Source organism: Anolis sagrei, chromosome 4 (assembly GCF_037176765.1).
Source record: "Anolis sagrei isolate rAnoSag1 chromosome 4, rAnoSag1.mat, whole genome shotgun sequence".
NCBI lineage: Eukaryota > Metazoa > Chordata > Lepidosauria > Squamata > Dactyloidae > Anolis > Anolis sagrei.
In genome coordinates this window covers 112,713,997-112,731,659 of record NC_090024.1, presented here as the reverse complement: position 1 = coordinate 112,731,659, position 17,663 = coordinate 112,713,997, and the positions used below count along the sequence as shown (strand labels likewise).

At 38.9% G+C, this 17,663-nt stretch overlaps 1 protein-coding gene across 3 annotated transcripts in view; it reads right to left on the bottom strand.

Moving 5' to 3' along the window:
* Positions 1–17,663, bottom strand: part of WDR47 (WD repeat domain 47) — a 70,769-nt gene that overhangs the window by 37,898 nt on the left and 15,208 nt on the right. For all 3 annotated transcript variants that reach the window (XM_060774581.2, XM_060774580.2, XM_067467573.1), the window contains 3 exons: positions 7,293–7,459; positions 3,572–3,655; positions 1,688–1,772 (listed from right to left, as the gene is read on the bottom strand). In XM_060774581.2, coding sequence (XP_060630564.2) covers positions 1,688–1,772; positions 3,572–3,655; positions 7,293–7,450 — 327 coding nt within the window. In that variant the 5' untranslated portion in view covers positions 7,451–7,459. Of the gene's footprint in view, positions 1–1,687; positions 1,773–3,571; positions 3,656–7,292; positions 7,460–17,663 lie in introns of those variants that run through there.

Below are 17,663 nucleotides of genomic sequence, written 5' to 3'. Positions count from 1 at the left end.
GGTTGAGTATCTCTTATCCTGAACTCCAAAATCTAAAATACTGGTACTTACAGATCCAAAATGGAGTGCTGAGATTTGTTTCCTGATATCATGTATGCACAATATTATTATCTTCAGACAATGTGTAAAAGGTGTATATGAAACATAAATGAATTCCATATTTAGACTTGGGTCTCATCTCCATGATATTTCATTATGTATATGCAAAATTCCATGACAGACAAAACAAAGATAGCCTTTCAGCATCCTCTCTGTAAGTGGAGTGATACTTCAGGAAATAAAGCCCGATTGCTCATGGGAGGGAAGGATAGTAGAGGCCAAGATGAAGTACTTTGGCCACATCATGAGAAGAAAGGAAAGCTTAACGAAGACAATTATGCTGGGGAAAATGGAAGGAAAAAAGAAGAGGGGCTGACCAAGGGCAAGATGGGTGGATGGTATCCTTGAAGTGACTGGATTGACCTTGAAGGAGCTGGGGGTGGTGACAACTGATAGGGAGCTCTGGCGTGGGCTGGTTCATGAGGTTACGAAGAGTCGGAAACGACTGAACAAATGAACAACAACAACATATGCAAGTATTCTAAAATTTAGAATATGTAGCACCTCTGATTCCCATTTTGGATAAGGGATTCTCAACCTGTGCTTATTTTTTAGTCACCCATCATCTCACTCTAGTAGTGCAACTTCAGGACCACTTAATATTGTCTTCTGAGAATGCGTCTTACACTTTGCATCATTAGTTGACACTCTGTAATGGAACCATGTTTTCTGGCAAATTATGATGTGACTCCCTCCCTTCCTTACTATCAGCAGTAGAGCACGTTCCATTAGAAAATTGCAATGTAGAATTACCAATGTCTCCCTAAATCTATGTTTGCCCATTCAACTTATTTATGTCTGCCACTCAAGTGCCCTCGGGGTAGCTTACAACTAAAAAGAAACCATGTAGCCAAATATAAAATAAAAATAATTCTGAGTGAATTAAAAAAAACACCTTCTCCTCTCTTGATATTCATGACAGCTAACTCCTGATTTCCCTTTATCCAACTAAACAAGTATATCAATTTTTGCCAATTTTTTCAATTTTTGTACAATGTTTCCAGGTTTTTCCCCATACTTTCCTATCTCTAGTCACACCATAGTTCTTTCAATTTTATTCAGGACTCACACGCATGGTTCATACCACGCAACTCTCCTCCTTATTGAATTTCATGGAATCCACAGCCTTATATCTTTATCCTCACTCAGATTCTTCCAATCACTTCTCCTCTCCTGAAATACATGACAGCTATCTCCTGATTTCCCTTTATCCAACTAAACAAGTACATGAGGGTTGCTGCATTTAATTTTTACCCCTCTCTCCCTCAATGTGTAAACATCATTCCTTGTTGTTGTTGTTGTTAAAATCCACTTTGAAGTACATGTCTTTATCAAAGGGTGACCACCACCTTATTCAGGTGACAAAAGGACACCGAACTTGGTGCCAGGTAAAGTCTTTATCAGAAGAACATTCCAGAATCAAATTCCATGACAGACAAAACAAAGCTTGCCTTTCAGCATCATCTCTGTAAGTGGAATGATCAGGAAAGGGGCCCCCGAAGAAGAATTTAATGCTGGCAGAGAAAGAGGGAAGGATCCAAACAGCATAAGGCTTCCCTCCTCCTGCTCGCATTTATGGCGGACTTACATGCTGAGGCTCATCTTCTGCAGACATTGCATTGTTCACACATAAGGCTTCTAAAAATTTCTGTTTCAGAATGATATAACGAAACCTGCACCCAAGAAAAATAAAAATCCAAATTAAATAGGAACAATGCATCAACAGGAACTTCAATAGATGACAGAAGTTAACAGTTACCTCTTTTTCTGGAATTTGGAAAAGATCATGTTCAAACATAATTCGTACTCTATCTATCATCGACATTCTGTCCCCTAGCCATAACAGTGAGAGCTTAGTGAAAGCACTGCTACATTGTTACTATTTATGTAACAAATCCTATTTATACAATGAAATTTCAGTGCTATTCTTAAGATGTTCAACTGATATGGGCTCATGGGAAAAAGATAGCACACCTAAACAAGCATTAATACTTCCAAAATTATTTTTCAACTTAAAAGAATATAAGTACAGGGAGAATTACAGGGTGGTAGAAATGGGGAAAAGAAGCTTGCAATTGAATGAACACACTTAAATTAACATTATTTAAAGATTCAGGATAACAAACATTTAGTTTTCCTCATACTTTTTTCTCCTAAGTATAAAAAGCAAAGAAACAAAATAACCCAAGAAAAGCTACTGATTGTTTTCATCAATGTGTTTTCATGTCCAGCTAATGGAAAGTATTGGGGCAGACTTAAGAAGGGTTCACAATCCTTCTCCCACCAAACATGTATTTGTTATAGATCATTTATTTATTTATTTATTTATTTTCCTATACTTATACCCCGCCCTTCTCCCCCAGAAGGGGAACTCAGGGTGGTCTAACAAAAGCATCATACGATGCTAGCATCATAAAAACAACCACAGTACAATAAAAATATTAAAAATTAAAATAACAATTAAAACAATTAAGACACATCCATTAAAATCGAAATCCAAAAACCAGTCCGGGTCAATTCATTGCCATAAGTTGTGTGATCTTCTTCCACTTGCTGCTCACTGATCAAACACTTGGTCCCATAACCAGGTCTTGATTTTCCTTCTAAAAGACAAGAGGGAGGTGGCCAATCTGATATCTCTAGGGAGGGCGTTCCATAAGTGGGGGGCCACTGCTGAAAAGGTCCCGTCTCTCATCCCCATCAACTGTGTTTGCGATAGTGTAGGGATCGAGAGTAGGGCCTCTCCTGAAGATCTTAAACTTTGTGATGGTTCGTGGCAGGAGATACATTCGAACAGGCAGTCTGGGCCAGAACCGTTTAGGGCTTTAAAGGTTAAAACCAGCACTTTGAATTGTGCTCGGAAGTTGATTGGTAGGCAGTGGAGTTGGTGTAACAAAGGAGTTGTATGTTCCCTGTACGTCGCTCTGGTGAGCAACCTGGCTGCCAACCGTTGGACTAGTTGAAGCTTCCGGGCAGTCTTCAAAGGCAGCCCCACGTAGAATGCATTGCAGTAGTCAATTCGGGATGTAACAAGAGCATGGACCACCATTTGACAAACAGAATTCAATTGAAGCAGGAGATTGGAATTTGATCTGGGGCAACTAAATATTACTCAAACCATTTGTTCAACATTATTCACACAACGGAAATTTCAATATATTAGTTACATCTAGAAATGGGAGATCCTGGGAGAAAAAAAAGAAAAATTAGGACAAAACCATGTTTTTTTTTTCCTCCAATTTTTCCGGGGTATTTCCCCCAATTTTTCTGGGTTTTTTTCCAGGCTTTCCCATTTCTACTTATATCAACTGTTGTGGCACAAAAGCATGGGTTAGTGGCACAAAATAACACAAACTAGACCCAAATTCTGGGTATTTGCAGTATATATTCTTGCAAAAATGTGATAAATTCAGACTGTAATGTAATTTTTCTAACAATACTATGCCATTAGGTTGAAGCATTGCTAATTTACCTTTTCTTGTCAAATTTGTCCATGCACTCTAGAGGTTGGATGAACTGAAGAACCTCATCCCACTGGCCATCTAGAACCAATTGCCTTTAAAAAATGAGAAAAATCAATTTAATTCTGTTAAATTGGGGTAAGTGGGGAGTTTACAAACCTTGCCAATGACTGCTTCAGCTGACCAGTCAGCTTTACAAAGTTAATGCTCTGGAAAGCAGTTAATAAGATTATCTCCTCATTTAAATAGATAAAAGTAAAACCTAAATTCTTGTAAACAACACAAAACTCCAAGAACAAATACCAGATAATCATTTTTCAGAAGTGGTAAGACTCTCTATAGGGTGCTTTAAAATTTAATCATGTTTGGAGTAATCTATTATTATATCAAATAAACAATGAATTCTGGAATGTTAAAAAAAGAATCAGCTGAACAGGGCAGATCCAGGTTACATTAAAATTGTGTGATTTTCTACATAAAATATGTGTTATACTGTGTGTGGTAAAAAAGCACATATGAATTCTTAGACTTGCAGTTGAACAGATACAATTGGCAATCTTTTGGATACAAAAGACGCCGAGGGGCAAGTTCTGCAAAGCTTCTTTGACAGGGCCAGTTCATTCCAGTCCAAGGCTCAACAGCTTCAGCTGTAAGCTATATCTAAATGATGTGCTGCAACAAATGGTCACATATGGCACAATGTATTTGTTAATTAGAAAATTTTAATATCATATTTCATAGAATCATAGAATCAAAGAATTGGAAGAGACCTCATGGGCCATCTAGTCCAATCCCCTGCCAAGAAGTAGGAATATTGCATTCAAATCACCCCTGACAGATGGCCATCCAGCCTCTGTTTAAAAGCTTCCAAAGAAGGAGCCTCCACCACACTCCGGGGCAGAGAGTTCCACTGCTGAATGGCTCTCACAGTCAGGAAGTTCTTCCTCATGTTCAGATGGAATCTCCTTTATTGTAGTTTGAAGCCATTGTTCCTCATCCTAGTCTCCAGGGAAGCAGAAAACAAGCTTGCTCCCTCCTCCCTGTGGCTTCCTCTCACATATTTATACATGGCTATCATATCTCCTCTCAGCCTTCAGAGAAAGAAATCCCCATCTTTTTATCTGTACATCATACTGATAGTTTTTGTCAGTATTCCCTTTTTTGGTAAGCAGAATCCAATACTGGCCCACTTCAATGAGTCTAAATGCATAACTTCACTGTAATTCCATTATCATGGAATGCAGTAGAGTAGAAGTAGTGTAATAGAAATAGCAACTCTGCATGGATATTCCTGTAAGCAGAGAACTTTGGGAGAAGTTAATGTGTGCTTTGGCATACATGCAGAAGAGACCATACATTTATTGTCAAAGGCTTTCATGGCCAGAATCACTGAGTGTTGTAAGTTTTTCAGTCTGTATGGCCATGTTCCAGAAAGAACATGGCCACAGGTAAAGGTAAAGGTAGTCCCCTGACATTAAGTCCAGTCATGTCTGACTCTGGGGTGTGGTGCTCATCTCCATTTCTAAGCCGAAGAGCCAGCGTTGTCCGTAGACACCTCCAAGGTCGTGTGGCCGGCATGACTGCATGGAGCGCCATTACCTTCCTGCCGGAGCGGTACCTATTGATCTACTCAAATTTGCATGTTTTCGAACTGCTAGGTTGGCAGAAGCTAGGGCTGACAGCGGAAACTCACGCCGCTCCCCGGAATCGAACCTGCGACCTTTCGATCAACAAGCTCAGCAGCTCAGTGTTTTAACCCACTGCGCCACCGGGGGCTCCAGAACATGGCCATATAGCCCAAAAAACTTTCAACAACCCAGATCATAATTTTTTATACATAGAATCTGTTGGCATGAAACATTATTTGATGTAAATGCCAAGATTTGGTGGAAACACAACAAATTCTATATTTGTCACAAGAAATTCAATGTGCAGATTTGACAAATATGAATTTAATATGATGGGTGGGAATGAATGGAAGAATGGAAGGATGTGTGGTTGGAGTTAATAATTTTGGAAACACCAGTATTATATTAAGGCCTGCGATGACTAACTACCTGCTTGATGCTTTGTGATTAAAACCTGTTAATGAGATCTGAAGAGTAAACTCTGATAAGAATTGGGACAGTGACAACAGAAATGTTTGCAACATTCCTTATGTTAAGAAGGAAGTCAACATAAGATCAACACCAATCAAGAAGATCAACATCTGGCCAGGAAACTGAGATGGATCCAGGATGGAAGACGTCTATCATTAATTTACAGCTTTGTGACTATATCAACAGGATATTCCTATAAAAGACTCAGTCTAATAATGCTCAAATTGTGACTGACCCGAGGAGTCTGGTTCATCCGCTATGCTATGCTCCATGGGAAGGAGAGAGATAGTGTACCTAAGGAGAGTGACAGATATGTCATGGGAAAGCATGATTCTGGTCACTTTGGGGCTTCTTTCTCAAGGGAAGAGGAAGAAGTGTGCTTTTGGAGTTTTGGATTTTGTGCAGGGAGTCAGGTTCTGCTGCATGGAAAACGGAGATCTGGTCCTTGGCATTGTTCTTAGGGAAAGAAGTTTTGGCATTTCAGTGTTTTGAAGTTATGGAGTTATGGAACTATACGTTGGCAGGCTGCAGGAAAGCAGGGTCTGGCCTAACAGGAGTTTCTCCAAGAGGGAGAAAAGGATATGGTAATATTTTGGATGTATGTGGATGAATGCGTGTACATGTGGTGTGAATGTTGAGTGAAAATGTAATTCCCCTTTGTTTGTTTGTTAACAAATGTAATTGCAAATCCAATGTAGTTGAATTTGTATGTCTGTATGTCATTATTTGTCTAAAGGTTTTTCTGTAATCTGATATACCCTCACACGAGAAATTGCAATAAAAAGAACCTACGCTTCAAAGTTATTGAAAAGTCATTCATGACATATTCACATGGTTATAGTGACTACAACCATAAACAACGTAGATTTGGCAAGTTAGGAATAACAGTACATTTAAATCCTAGAATAAAGGTGTGTCCAAACTTCTATTTTACTATTTGTTATGAGCTATAAATTACCCTATGTCTGGGAAGCTCCTTTCCTGCTAATGAGTGAATCTCCTTTTTTTTTTTTTTTTTCTTTTTTTTGCAAGGTATTAGAATATATTCACTTCATCTCATGCAGGACTGACATACATCAACACAGAATAAGTCACTTCTTCCTTGACTGGGAATGTAGAATGGTTCTAACAAGGTGAACTGAAGGCATTGCTTCAACTACAAGAAAAAGATCAAAATGCCAGCAATTGAAACCTAATTTTATATTGCTGATTTAAAGTAATCTAAAATTTAGATAAACAATAGAATTTCAGTCCAACACTTACTTATTGGGAAATATATAACACTGATCTCAGTATTCAGAATCAGACTTAAATATGCCACTGTTTCATTCACTGGATGTAATGTCAACATGTCTTCAACACTATACACAAAAGATTGTTATGTGGCTCAAAAATAAAAAAAATAGAAAAATCAAATGACATTACAGTTAAGTATGTTACATGCAATTGAATACCTAAAATAACTGTTAAAATATTTCTGTTTCATGACTGTAGGCATACTGCTCCCATAGTGAAATAGATAAGGTGAAAGAAGATATGGTTAAGTTCAAGAAGGATAAAAATATACAGTTTTGAATCAATAATGTTTTGGCTTGCTTTGAAGTATCCTTAATGTTATGATAATAGTTCTTACCTTAAGAAAAGCATATCATCTGAAAATAATCCATTGATTACTCCACTTTCTTTCTCCAGAGCCAGCATACTGATATGAAGTTTTCTGGAGTTTAGGAAATCCAGTATTAATTTCACTATTTCAGCTTCTTTCACATTCACTGTTTCTTCTGCCGTCATTGTGCTAGACTGGAAAGCAAAGAAAACTGGGTCTACTTTGTGTCAATACATAGACACTGACAAATGGATTTTCCAGTTTGTTTAATTTAAACATGCTATAACTTGTTGGTGTACTGAAGCATCAAGCCGTACACAGCCCAATTCAGCCCAATTGTGCAACTATATCCATAGGTGTCTCTTTGCCTTCATATAGAGGACTATGAATATCAATAGAATGTAATGCTTTCATTAATGATGTCCCAGTTTTCAAAAACAATCAGTATATGCATGGGAAGAAATTTACTGTGTCCACATTTCCCTAAGAAAAATACCCACTATGCATTGGCAAGGGGATGAAGCTCTTTATTTTTGGAAGTCTACACATTTCCAAGGCTTACGACATATTTGGCAAAGAAGAGACTTGCAGATAATCATCTGCATGCATTAAAATTTCATATATCTGAAAAACATAAACAAATATAATTGATCAATGAGAAAATATTTTTTAAAATTGGGAAACATGTGCAGTACATCACAGTAATCTAATGACTATGTGGAAAGGACAAAAAACATCTTGTAATATACTGATACAAAACTAGGCCAGCATGAGTATGCAGAGGAATGCAACAAAAATAAATATGACAGATTTTCACATTCCAAGATATCAGTAGCATAAACAAGATTTAACAAGATCCTCACTACCTCTGAGGATGCTTGCCATAGATGCAGGCGAAACGTCAGGAGAAAATGCCTCTAGAACATGGCCATATAACCAGAAAAACCTACAACAACCCAAGATTTAAATAATTGTACTTTTGGTACTTTTGGAAGGAGCATCAATATGCTTTGAAGGAGAGCACCTGGTTGTCCAGAAAGTTGATATATTGTCTCCTGTATGCCATAATCAAACCCAAATATCACTGTTATTTTTTTCTCATGAATTATCAGCACCGTTGTTGTTCTTGTTGTTCATTCGTTCAGTCGTTTCCAACTCTTCGTGACCTCATGGACCATCCCACGCCAGAACTCCCTGTCGGCCGTCACCACCCCCAGCTCCTTCAAGGTCAATCCAGTCACTTCAAGGATGCCATCCATCTTGCCCTTGGTCGGCCCCTCTTCCTTTTTCCTTCCATTTTCCCCAGCATCACTGTCTTCTCTAAGCTTTCCTTTCTTCTCATAACGTGGCCAAAATACCTCATCTTGGCCTCTAATATCCTTCCCTCCAATGAGCAGTTGGGCTTTATTTCCTGAAGTATGGACTGGTTGGACCTTCTCGTGGTCCAAGGCACTCTCAGAACTTTCGTCCAACACCACAATTCAAAAGTATCTATCTTCCTTCGCTCAGCCTTCCCTATGGTCCAGCTCTCACATCAGTAAGTGACTATGGGGAATACCATTGCTTTAACTATAGTAATGGTGCTGATCACACTCTTCGTTGCCAGTGTGATCAACACCATTACTATAATTAATTATCAGTATGATTAAAATGAAACCAGTCTTGCAAAGTGATACCTGAATTCTATGCCTACTGTATTTTCTCATGTATGTTTTTAAAACTTTGTCAAAAAATTGACCTCCAAATCCTGAGTTGATCCCAAAAACCATGAGTCAATGGAAGTCCAACTCCCAGAAGACCTGTCTAGTTGTTCAATGATCAGGAATTCTGGGAGCCGGAGATCCAATTAGATGGAGGGCTGCAGTCTGATGATGCCTGCGCTACAGCATCCTGTGACTTTTTAAAATAAAGGACAAGACTGCATTAAAGCAAATGGGCCTCGTGCGTCAAGAAGTCCAGGTCATGTAGATAGGCCCTAAATGTAAATTCTCAAAACTTGGAAATACAGACTATAGCATTTGCTGATTCCTTATGTTCCACTGCAAACTCAAAAATCTTATGACCAAGCAATATTGTCTGTACTACAGAAGACAACAAGAGTATGTTCAGTGGCTACCATGTTTTTATGAAACAAACAATGATTTACTCAGGAAATCCTCCAAAGTGAGTTTTTCTAGAAGTTGTATCCCAGACATTTCTATTTGACTTCCCACAGAAATTGGCAGAGAGAGGAGCAATTGTGATATAGTTAATCTTTTAGACTTGTAGCTGCTATTCTTTTTTGCACTTGTCTAAAGCATGGAATACAAGTCAAAATCCATTTGATGTGTGTACTTTTATTTGGAAAGATAAGAACTAGCATAATACATATTGCATATATATTGAAGTAATCTATCTATCTACTGTATATCTGTAATTCAAACTAAGCCATTTGTACTCTTTAATTAAGCTTTCAAGTCACTTACTTAATTGTAATTTCAACTGACGTCCCTCTTTAAAGAGCTCCCCACCTCTGTAGGTGAAAATCCAAACTGGTCCTACCATAACAACATTTTCATATAAAGATGTATCCACAACCAATTCCCATTCCATGTACATAGAGATATATGTATTTGTGAGTTCTAATAATGTATGTAACTTCAAACATGGCAATAATATGTGACAAGTACATGACTCTTGTGTGATATGTTTCCAAGCGTGTTCATAGGACAATAATATTATGAATTTTATCTAGATTGTCACCCACAGGGGAATCGCCCAATAGAGTACATGCATGTAAAGAGATAGCAAGATCAAATGACTGTGGTATGCTAAGAATGGAGATTCCATCTTGGGCATCCACAGAACTATTCCACTTCAAAGCTTGTTTGTTTATTCTCTCCATGGTTGGAAAGTTATTTTATTTAAAACTAGCCATCCCCTGCCACGTGTTGCTGTGGCCCAGTCTGTGTATATGTGTTTTGTGTATGTATATGTGTGTGTGTATATTTGTGTATATGTGGATATATGTGGTTTTGTGTATGCATTGTAATGCAAATTTTATTTTTTGGCTTTTTAAGTCTCTTCCACTGTGTTATTCAGTGTTTTTATGGTTGATGGTCACTCATTGGCCTGATAGGTGTATTGTGTTCAAATTTGGTGTCAATTCGACCAGTGGTTTTTGAATTATGTTAATCCCACAAACGGCCATTACATGTTTATTTATATAGATTGCATGGCTACCTCAATAAACACATTGCTAATGAACATTAGAATATAAAATAATGTATCTTTTGTAACTTCACATTGTTATCATTCTTGTTAGCAATAATACAGTGGAATCTTGTAATTGAACATAATGCTGTATGGTATTAATTGTATGATCTCCTCCACATAAACCAACTCATCCTGCCAGATTTCAGATGCAGTGGTTCAATTCTACAGAATATTAACTAGCTACAAAACCTTTTGTATTGGGTGGTAATATTGGTTTGCACATACCACCTTGCAAACTCAGGGTAGTGAACAATTGTATATTGCAATGGATTGGTTTTGTCCTTTGTAAAATCTCATTTCAATGAACCACATTTTTTAAATGTAGAAAAATGGTGGTAGTACTCTGAATCTAAGGAGAATAAAAGTACTGTATATACTTGAGTATAAGCCCAGTCTTTCAGCCCCTTTTTAGGCTGAAAAAGCCCCCCCCCCCCCGGCTTATACTCAGGTGAGGGTCCTAGCGGGAAGGCATGGGCTGAAAAAAAGGGCTTCTTTCCACTCTACACCTTCCTGCCAGGACCCTCACCTCTCCGCACATCAACCAAGCTCTCCTTCCTCTGTCATGCAACACACACATTCCTCTCCTCCTTTCTCACACAGCACCTGCCTTCCTCTCCTCCTCTCTTGGCGCCAGTCTTTCCCACTTTTCCTTATTCATATACACACAACATTTTCCCCAAAATGTATAGTTAAAATAAACTATGGTGACAATTGGAAGGATACATAAGCACATTTACATTGAGGAAGATTAGAGCAATGATTTAATCAGAGTTGGACAATCTTATCTTAAACTGTAGTTTTATGTAAATATTCAAAAACATTTAACCTACAGATGCCTCAATTAATTAAGTGGGCGCGAGAAATAATATCATACGAAAGCTGACTGGCACAACCTCGGGATCACAACCAGACACAGTGAAGACATCTGCCCTTGCGCTATGCTACTCTGCTGAGTATGCATGCCCAGTGTGGAACACATCTCACCACGCTAAAACAGTGGATGTGGCTCTTAATGAAACATGCCACATTATCACGGGGTGTCTGCACCCTACACCACTGGAGGAATTACACTGTTTAGCCGGCATTGCACCACCTGATATCTGCCAGGAAGTAGCAGCCAATAGTGAAAGGACCAAGGCAGTGATATCTCCAGCACATCCCCTGTTTGGGTATCAGCCAGCATGTCAATGACTTAAATCAAGAAATAGTTTTCTAATATCTACAGAGACACTTGCTGGAACACCTCAGCAAGCGAGAGTCCAAAAGTGGCAGGTTCAAACCCAGAACCTCAATCAATGGCTGATACCAAATGAGAGACTCCCCCCTGGGCACACAGAAAACTGGGCGACTTGGAAGACGCTGAACAGACTGCGCTCTGGCACCACGAGATGCAGAGCCAACCTTAAGAAATGGGGCTACAAAGTGGAATCCACGACATGCGAGTGTGAAGAAGAGCAAACTACTTCTCTCCGAACGTATTCTCCCCTACGAACCATCAAGATTATTAAGATCAACTGGAGAGGCCCTGCTCTCGGTCCCACCGGCCTCGCAAGCACGCCTGGTGGGGAACGAGGGACAGGGCCTTCTCGGTGGTGGCCCCGCGACTCTGGAACTCTCTCCCTCTGGAGGCCAGAACCGCCCCATCCATCCTAACATTTAGGAAACGGGTGAAGACGTGGCTGTGGAGTCAGGCCTTCGATGAATGAGGACCCTGGATGGAAGTTGATGTAGATCCATCTTAATAGGACGACTGACCACTGTAGTTTTATATATAGTGTTTTTAAAGTTGTTTTTGCAATTGTGATATATGATATTTTAATGAGTGTATATGTTTTTATGGCTGGAAACCGGGCTGAGTCCCTCAATGAGGTTGAGAAGCTCGGTATAGAAAACTGTGAAATAAATACATAAATAAATAAATACAGACCACCTGCTGCAATGCAACCTGAGCCCTGCCACATGCACAATGGAGGGCCTTCTTGCAGCAACACCAGAAGCACTCCAAGTGGCCAGCTACTGATCAATGGACATTTAATCAACTACCAAGCTTGCAAACTTTGTGTTTTGTTTGTTAGTTAAAAAGGCAATGCAACTGTTTGGCCTGCTCCTGACATGATAAATAAATAAATTGTTATCTATTTTCATTTTGAAATTTACCAGTAGTTGCTGCATTTCTCACCCTTGGCTTTTACTTGAGTCAATAAGTTTTCCCAGTTTTTTGTGGTTATTCGGCTTGTATTCGGATCAGCTTATACTCGGATATATACGGTAATTAAAAGATCAAGTTGCTGGGAGGAAACAGGAAATCATGACTGTATTTAAAGATTTGGTTTCAGTAAAGGCACCAATTAGGAGGAAACATAACATTAGTAGAGATTTATTTTTTCCAAATAATGCTGAGAGGGGCTGGATTTTACTTTAAACTACATCAAACTTTGCTTACTAAGCTATACTTCTAAATACATTGTTTCAAACCAAATGTGACTGACTTCTCAATAAATACGCTTGCTAGCGCAGATGCCACTGGGATAATGGCTTTGTGGTAAATATCACGAAGAATAATAATTTAAATTCTGCTTCCAGCATCTTGTAGAATTAATTAGCTGTGCTAAATCCCCTACTATGAACTATGAATAAAGCTGGTGGCAATGCACTGCTCTTGCTGTGTGTATCCTCTTGGGAGTAAGTTCTCTGGCAACGGGATAGGACCAGAGTCTCATCAGTGCTGAAAGCAGTCTCATGTTTTAGTCATGCATGTGACAGATTTAGAACATATATTTCCCACTCAGAGTCTCAAACTCAAATTGCAGTCTTATATGTAGAATTAAAATGTGTAGAATTAAAATCAAGATCAATCACAATTGCTGTATAAATGTGTAGATTCCATGCTTTTATGGTTTGAGTATCAGAATATGACTCTGGAAATCACAGGGTTTGAATCCCTGATTAACCAAGGAAACCCACTGGGGGATTTTGGGCTAATCAGTCACACAGCCTCAGAGGAAGGCAAAGGCAAAGCCCATCTGAATAAATCTTGCTAAGAAAACCTCATGATAGGTTCACCTTAGGTCACCATAGGTCAGATATGACTTGAAGGCACACAGAACCATGATTACTTTAACTTAAAATTGGTCACTAAACTCCCTTTATCTTAGTAACTGTCCTATAACTGTACTATATTTCTCTTTTTTTTAACCTTGTATTTTCAGCTGTTGTCTTTCACTTCTTGCTGGTGTATGTTGCCTTACAGAAAAAATGGCACAATGCAAATTTTCTACATTTGACACGATTGACTCTTAAATTGCACCAATTTTTAAGATACAGAAAACTAGATTGAGAATGTATTGTCGAAGGCTTTCATGGCCGGATTCACTGGGTTGTCTTAGGTTTTTTCAGGCTATATGGCCATGTTCTAGAGCCATTCTCTCCTGACGTTTCGCCTGCATCTATGGCAAGCATCCTCAGAGGTAGTGAGGTCTGTTGGAATTAGGAAAATGTTGATCCGTAAACAAGATCAACAATTGGGTCACACCATTTACAGAAAACCCACATACACAGATAGATATCTACATAAAAACTCCAAACATCACCCAAGTCAAAAAAGAAGCACAATCGAAGCCTTGGCAGACCGTGCAAAAAGAATCTGCGAACCCCACCTCCTCCAAGATGAACTGAACCACCTCAACTGGGCTCTCCAGGCCAATGGATACTCCACCTCAGACGTCAGAAGAGCTGCAAGACCGAGAACAAGCCACATGAGTAAGGACAAAGATCCACCCAGAGAAGAGTTCTTGCCATACATCAAGGGAACCACTGACTGCATAGGGAAGCTGATGAGGAAACACAACATACAAACTATCTACACACCCACCAAGAAAATCCAACAAATGCTACGTTCAGAAAAGGACAAGAGGGATCCTCTCACCTCTGCAGGAGTCTACCATATACCATGCAGCTGTGGACAGGTCTACATAGGGACCACCAAACGCAGCATTGCCCAAACACGAATCAAGGAACATGAAAGGCACTGCAGACTACTTCAACCAGAGTAGTCAGCCATAGCAGAGCACCTGATGAACCAACCTGGACACAGCATTTTGAGAACACAGAAATGCTGGATCACTCTCACAACCACCATGTCAGACTACACAGAGAAGCCATTGAAATCCACAAGCATGTGGACAATTTCAACAGAAAGGAGGAAATCATGAAAATGAACAAAATCTATTCAAAAAATTGTTGGAGAGGATGTCAAGAACCAGGAACATATATACATATGTGGTGGCAATGTAAATATGTAAACAATTTTTTGGGGAAAGTATTTAGAGAAATAGAAGATATAATGAGTATTAAAATAGAAAGAAGTCCTAGTATAGCTTTATTATCATTATATAACAATAAACAATTGAAAAAAGAGGATAAGGAAGCGATAACAAATTTATTAACAATAGCAAGACTGCTTATAGCATGGAACTGGAAAAAAGAAATAAATATACAAATAGAGGTGTGGTATAAGGAAGTATGGAAACTGGCAATAAATGATAAGCTGACATGTATATTAAAAGTTAAAAGAGGTATATGGAAACAAAGTGATTTTGATGAAAAAGGATTAAAAAATAAAGAAGGAAAAAGTTACCTCCACAAGAAGAATTGAAATTTTGGACAGATGATATGTAATAGCTGTGGCTTGGGAGGGGGGGAGGGGAGCACAGTGGTGAGGGATAGAAAATATGTATAAGCAGAAAAATAACACCAGATGCCAAAAGTATGTTAGTTTGTATTGAATAATATGTATCTGCTGTAAAACAAATGTATAACAAATGTATTAAATCATGATAAAATAATAAAAATTATTATATATAAAAAAAGAAAATGAACAAAATCTGGCTACCAGTATTAAAAAAAACTCTAAAATTACAACAGCAAAACAACAGAGAGGAAACAATCAAGGACATCTAATCACCTCTCAACAAAACATTTCCCCAGGCACTAATAACTGCCAGGCCATCAAATGCTAATCAAGGTGGTCAGTTGAAACATTCACACCTAGCTCCAACAGACAAGAGTTCTTTGTCCCACCATGGTCATACCACAGATATATAAACCCATTTTCCTAGTTCCAACAGACCTCACTACCTCTGAGGGTGCTTGCCATAGATGCAGGTGAAATGTCAGGAGAAAATGCCTCTAGAACATATAGCCCAAAAAACCCTACAACAACCTAGAATGAGAATCATTACATACTCTAGTAGATTCAATGAAACACAGCCTAACATCTATGATCTGACCTTACAAGTGTGAGAGAGGGAAGTGACAAATACAGCTGACCGACAAAAGGAGTTTATTAAAGAACATACAACACATTGCTCTATGTATGGAGGTCGGTAAACCATAAAGGTCCTGAATGAGTGAGATGTCTTACTCTGCCTAAGGCAGTTGCATACATTTCATCATAATGTTTTCGGTTTCCAATAAGCAGTTGGGGCTGACATTTGATCCTTGGAGATGTTTCCTGAACAGAAGGGAAATTTCACAGGGGATGTCTAGTTTGTAACCCTAAACTCAAAAGCTATATAAACTTTAAATACAACCTTTTAAATGTCTGCTCTCCTTCTTCACCACTAAATAATGCATGCTCTTTCAGGTTGTTTTTCTTAAATGATGATACTATGCAGGAAGTATTCCATCCACTGAGTTTCTTAGACTTTTGTGTAAAAAGAAAATTTCAATGGACAACTTTTTGCATCCTTCCACGACAGTGTTCACCTGATAGTTACTTTGTCTACTCAAGAATTAAATCTTGACCTATGCAACTTGTCACTAAGTATAAGAATATTATAGACTGGTTCACTGAGAGATGCAACCCTCATCTGTGACTACATAATTAAAGTTGCAAAAACATATAGGTCAATATCTCTTGCAAGACAGACACTTCAGCACAGGACATATACAGTGCATAATAGAGGTGGTTGCCTGAAACCTCCAGTCATATGGATGAGTTGAATTTTATTATATCTATATAAATAAAAATGTAATGTTCGTTTGTGGAATTAACATAACTCAAAAACCACTGGACGAATTGACACCAATTTTGGACACAAGACACCTAACAACCCAATGTATGTCCTTCAATCAAAATTTTTGATTTTTGTCATTTGGGAGTTGTAGTTGCTGGGATTTATAGTTCACCTACAATCAAAGAGCATTCTGAACTCCACCAAGGATGGAATTGAACCAAACGTGGCACACAGGACTCCCATGACCAACAGAAAACAAGGAAGGGTTTGGTGGCTATTGACCTTGAATCTGAGAGTTGTAGCTCACCTACATCCAGAGAACACTATGGACTCAAACAATGATGGATCTGGACCAAACTTGGCACGAATATTCCATATGCCCAAATACAAACACAGATAAAGTTTGGGGAAAATAGACCTTGACATTTGGGAGTTGTAGTTGCTGGGATTTATAGTTCACCTACAATCAAAGAGCATGCTGAACCCCACCAACCAGGCATGTCGCCGGGGGGGGGGGGGCTGAGGGGCTTCAGCCCCCCCCCCCCAAATTCTCATGGTGGTTCGCGAAAAGGCCTTACTGGTGCATTATTTAAACTGTTATGTTTAGTCATATCATGGTTTGATCACCATACTCAATATATCCCATATGCATGGGGGTATTGGGGTAATTATACAAAAGGTTTGCTAGGGTAGACCCTCTTTAACTCAGACTCAGCCCCCCCCCGAAACTCAGCCCCCCCAAATCCCCCTGAAAAAAATTCAGCCCCCCCCCCCAAACGAAATCCTGGCTACGGGCCTGCCACCATCAACAGAATTGGGGCACACATCCCACACAGAACCCCCATGATGAACAGAAAATACTTAAGGCCATCCAGTCCAACTCCCTTCACCAGGACAAGAAAACATAATCAAAGCCCTCCTGACAAAGAGCCATCCAGCCATAGATATAGATAGATATATATGATTCACACACACACAGATATAGTATCCTAGATATGAAAGGGACTCCTAATGAAGGACAATTATATGTTGCATGTTCCAGAGTAGGCAAACCAGACAATCTCCACATCAACACTGACAAATAAACAACAAGAAATACTGTTTACCCACAAGCATAAAGAAATTA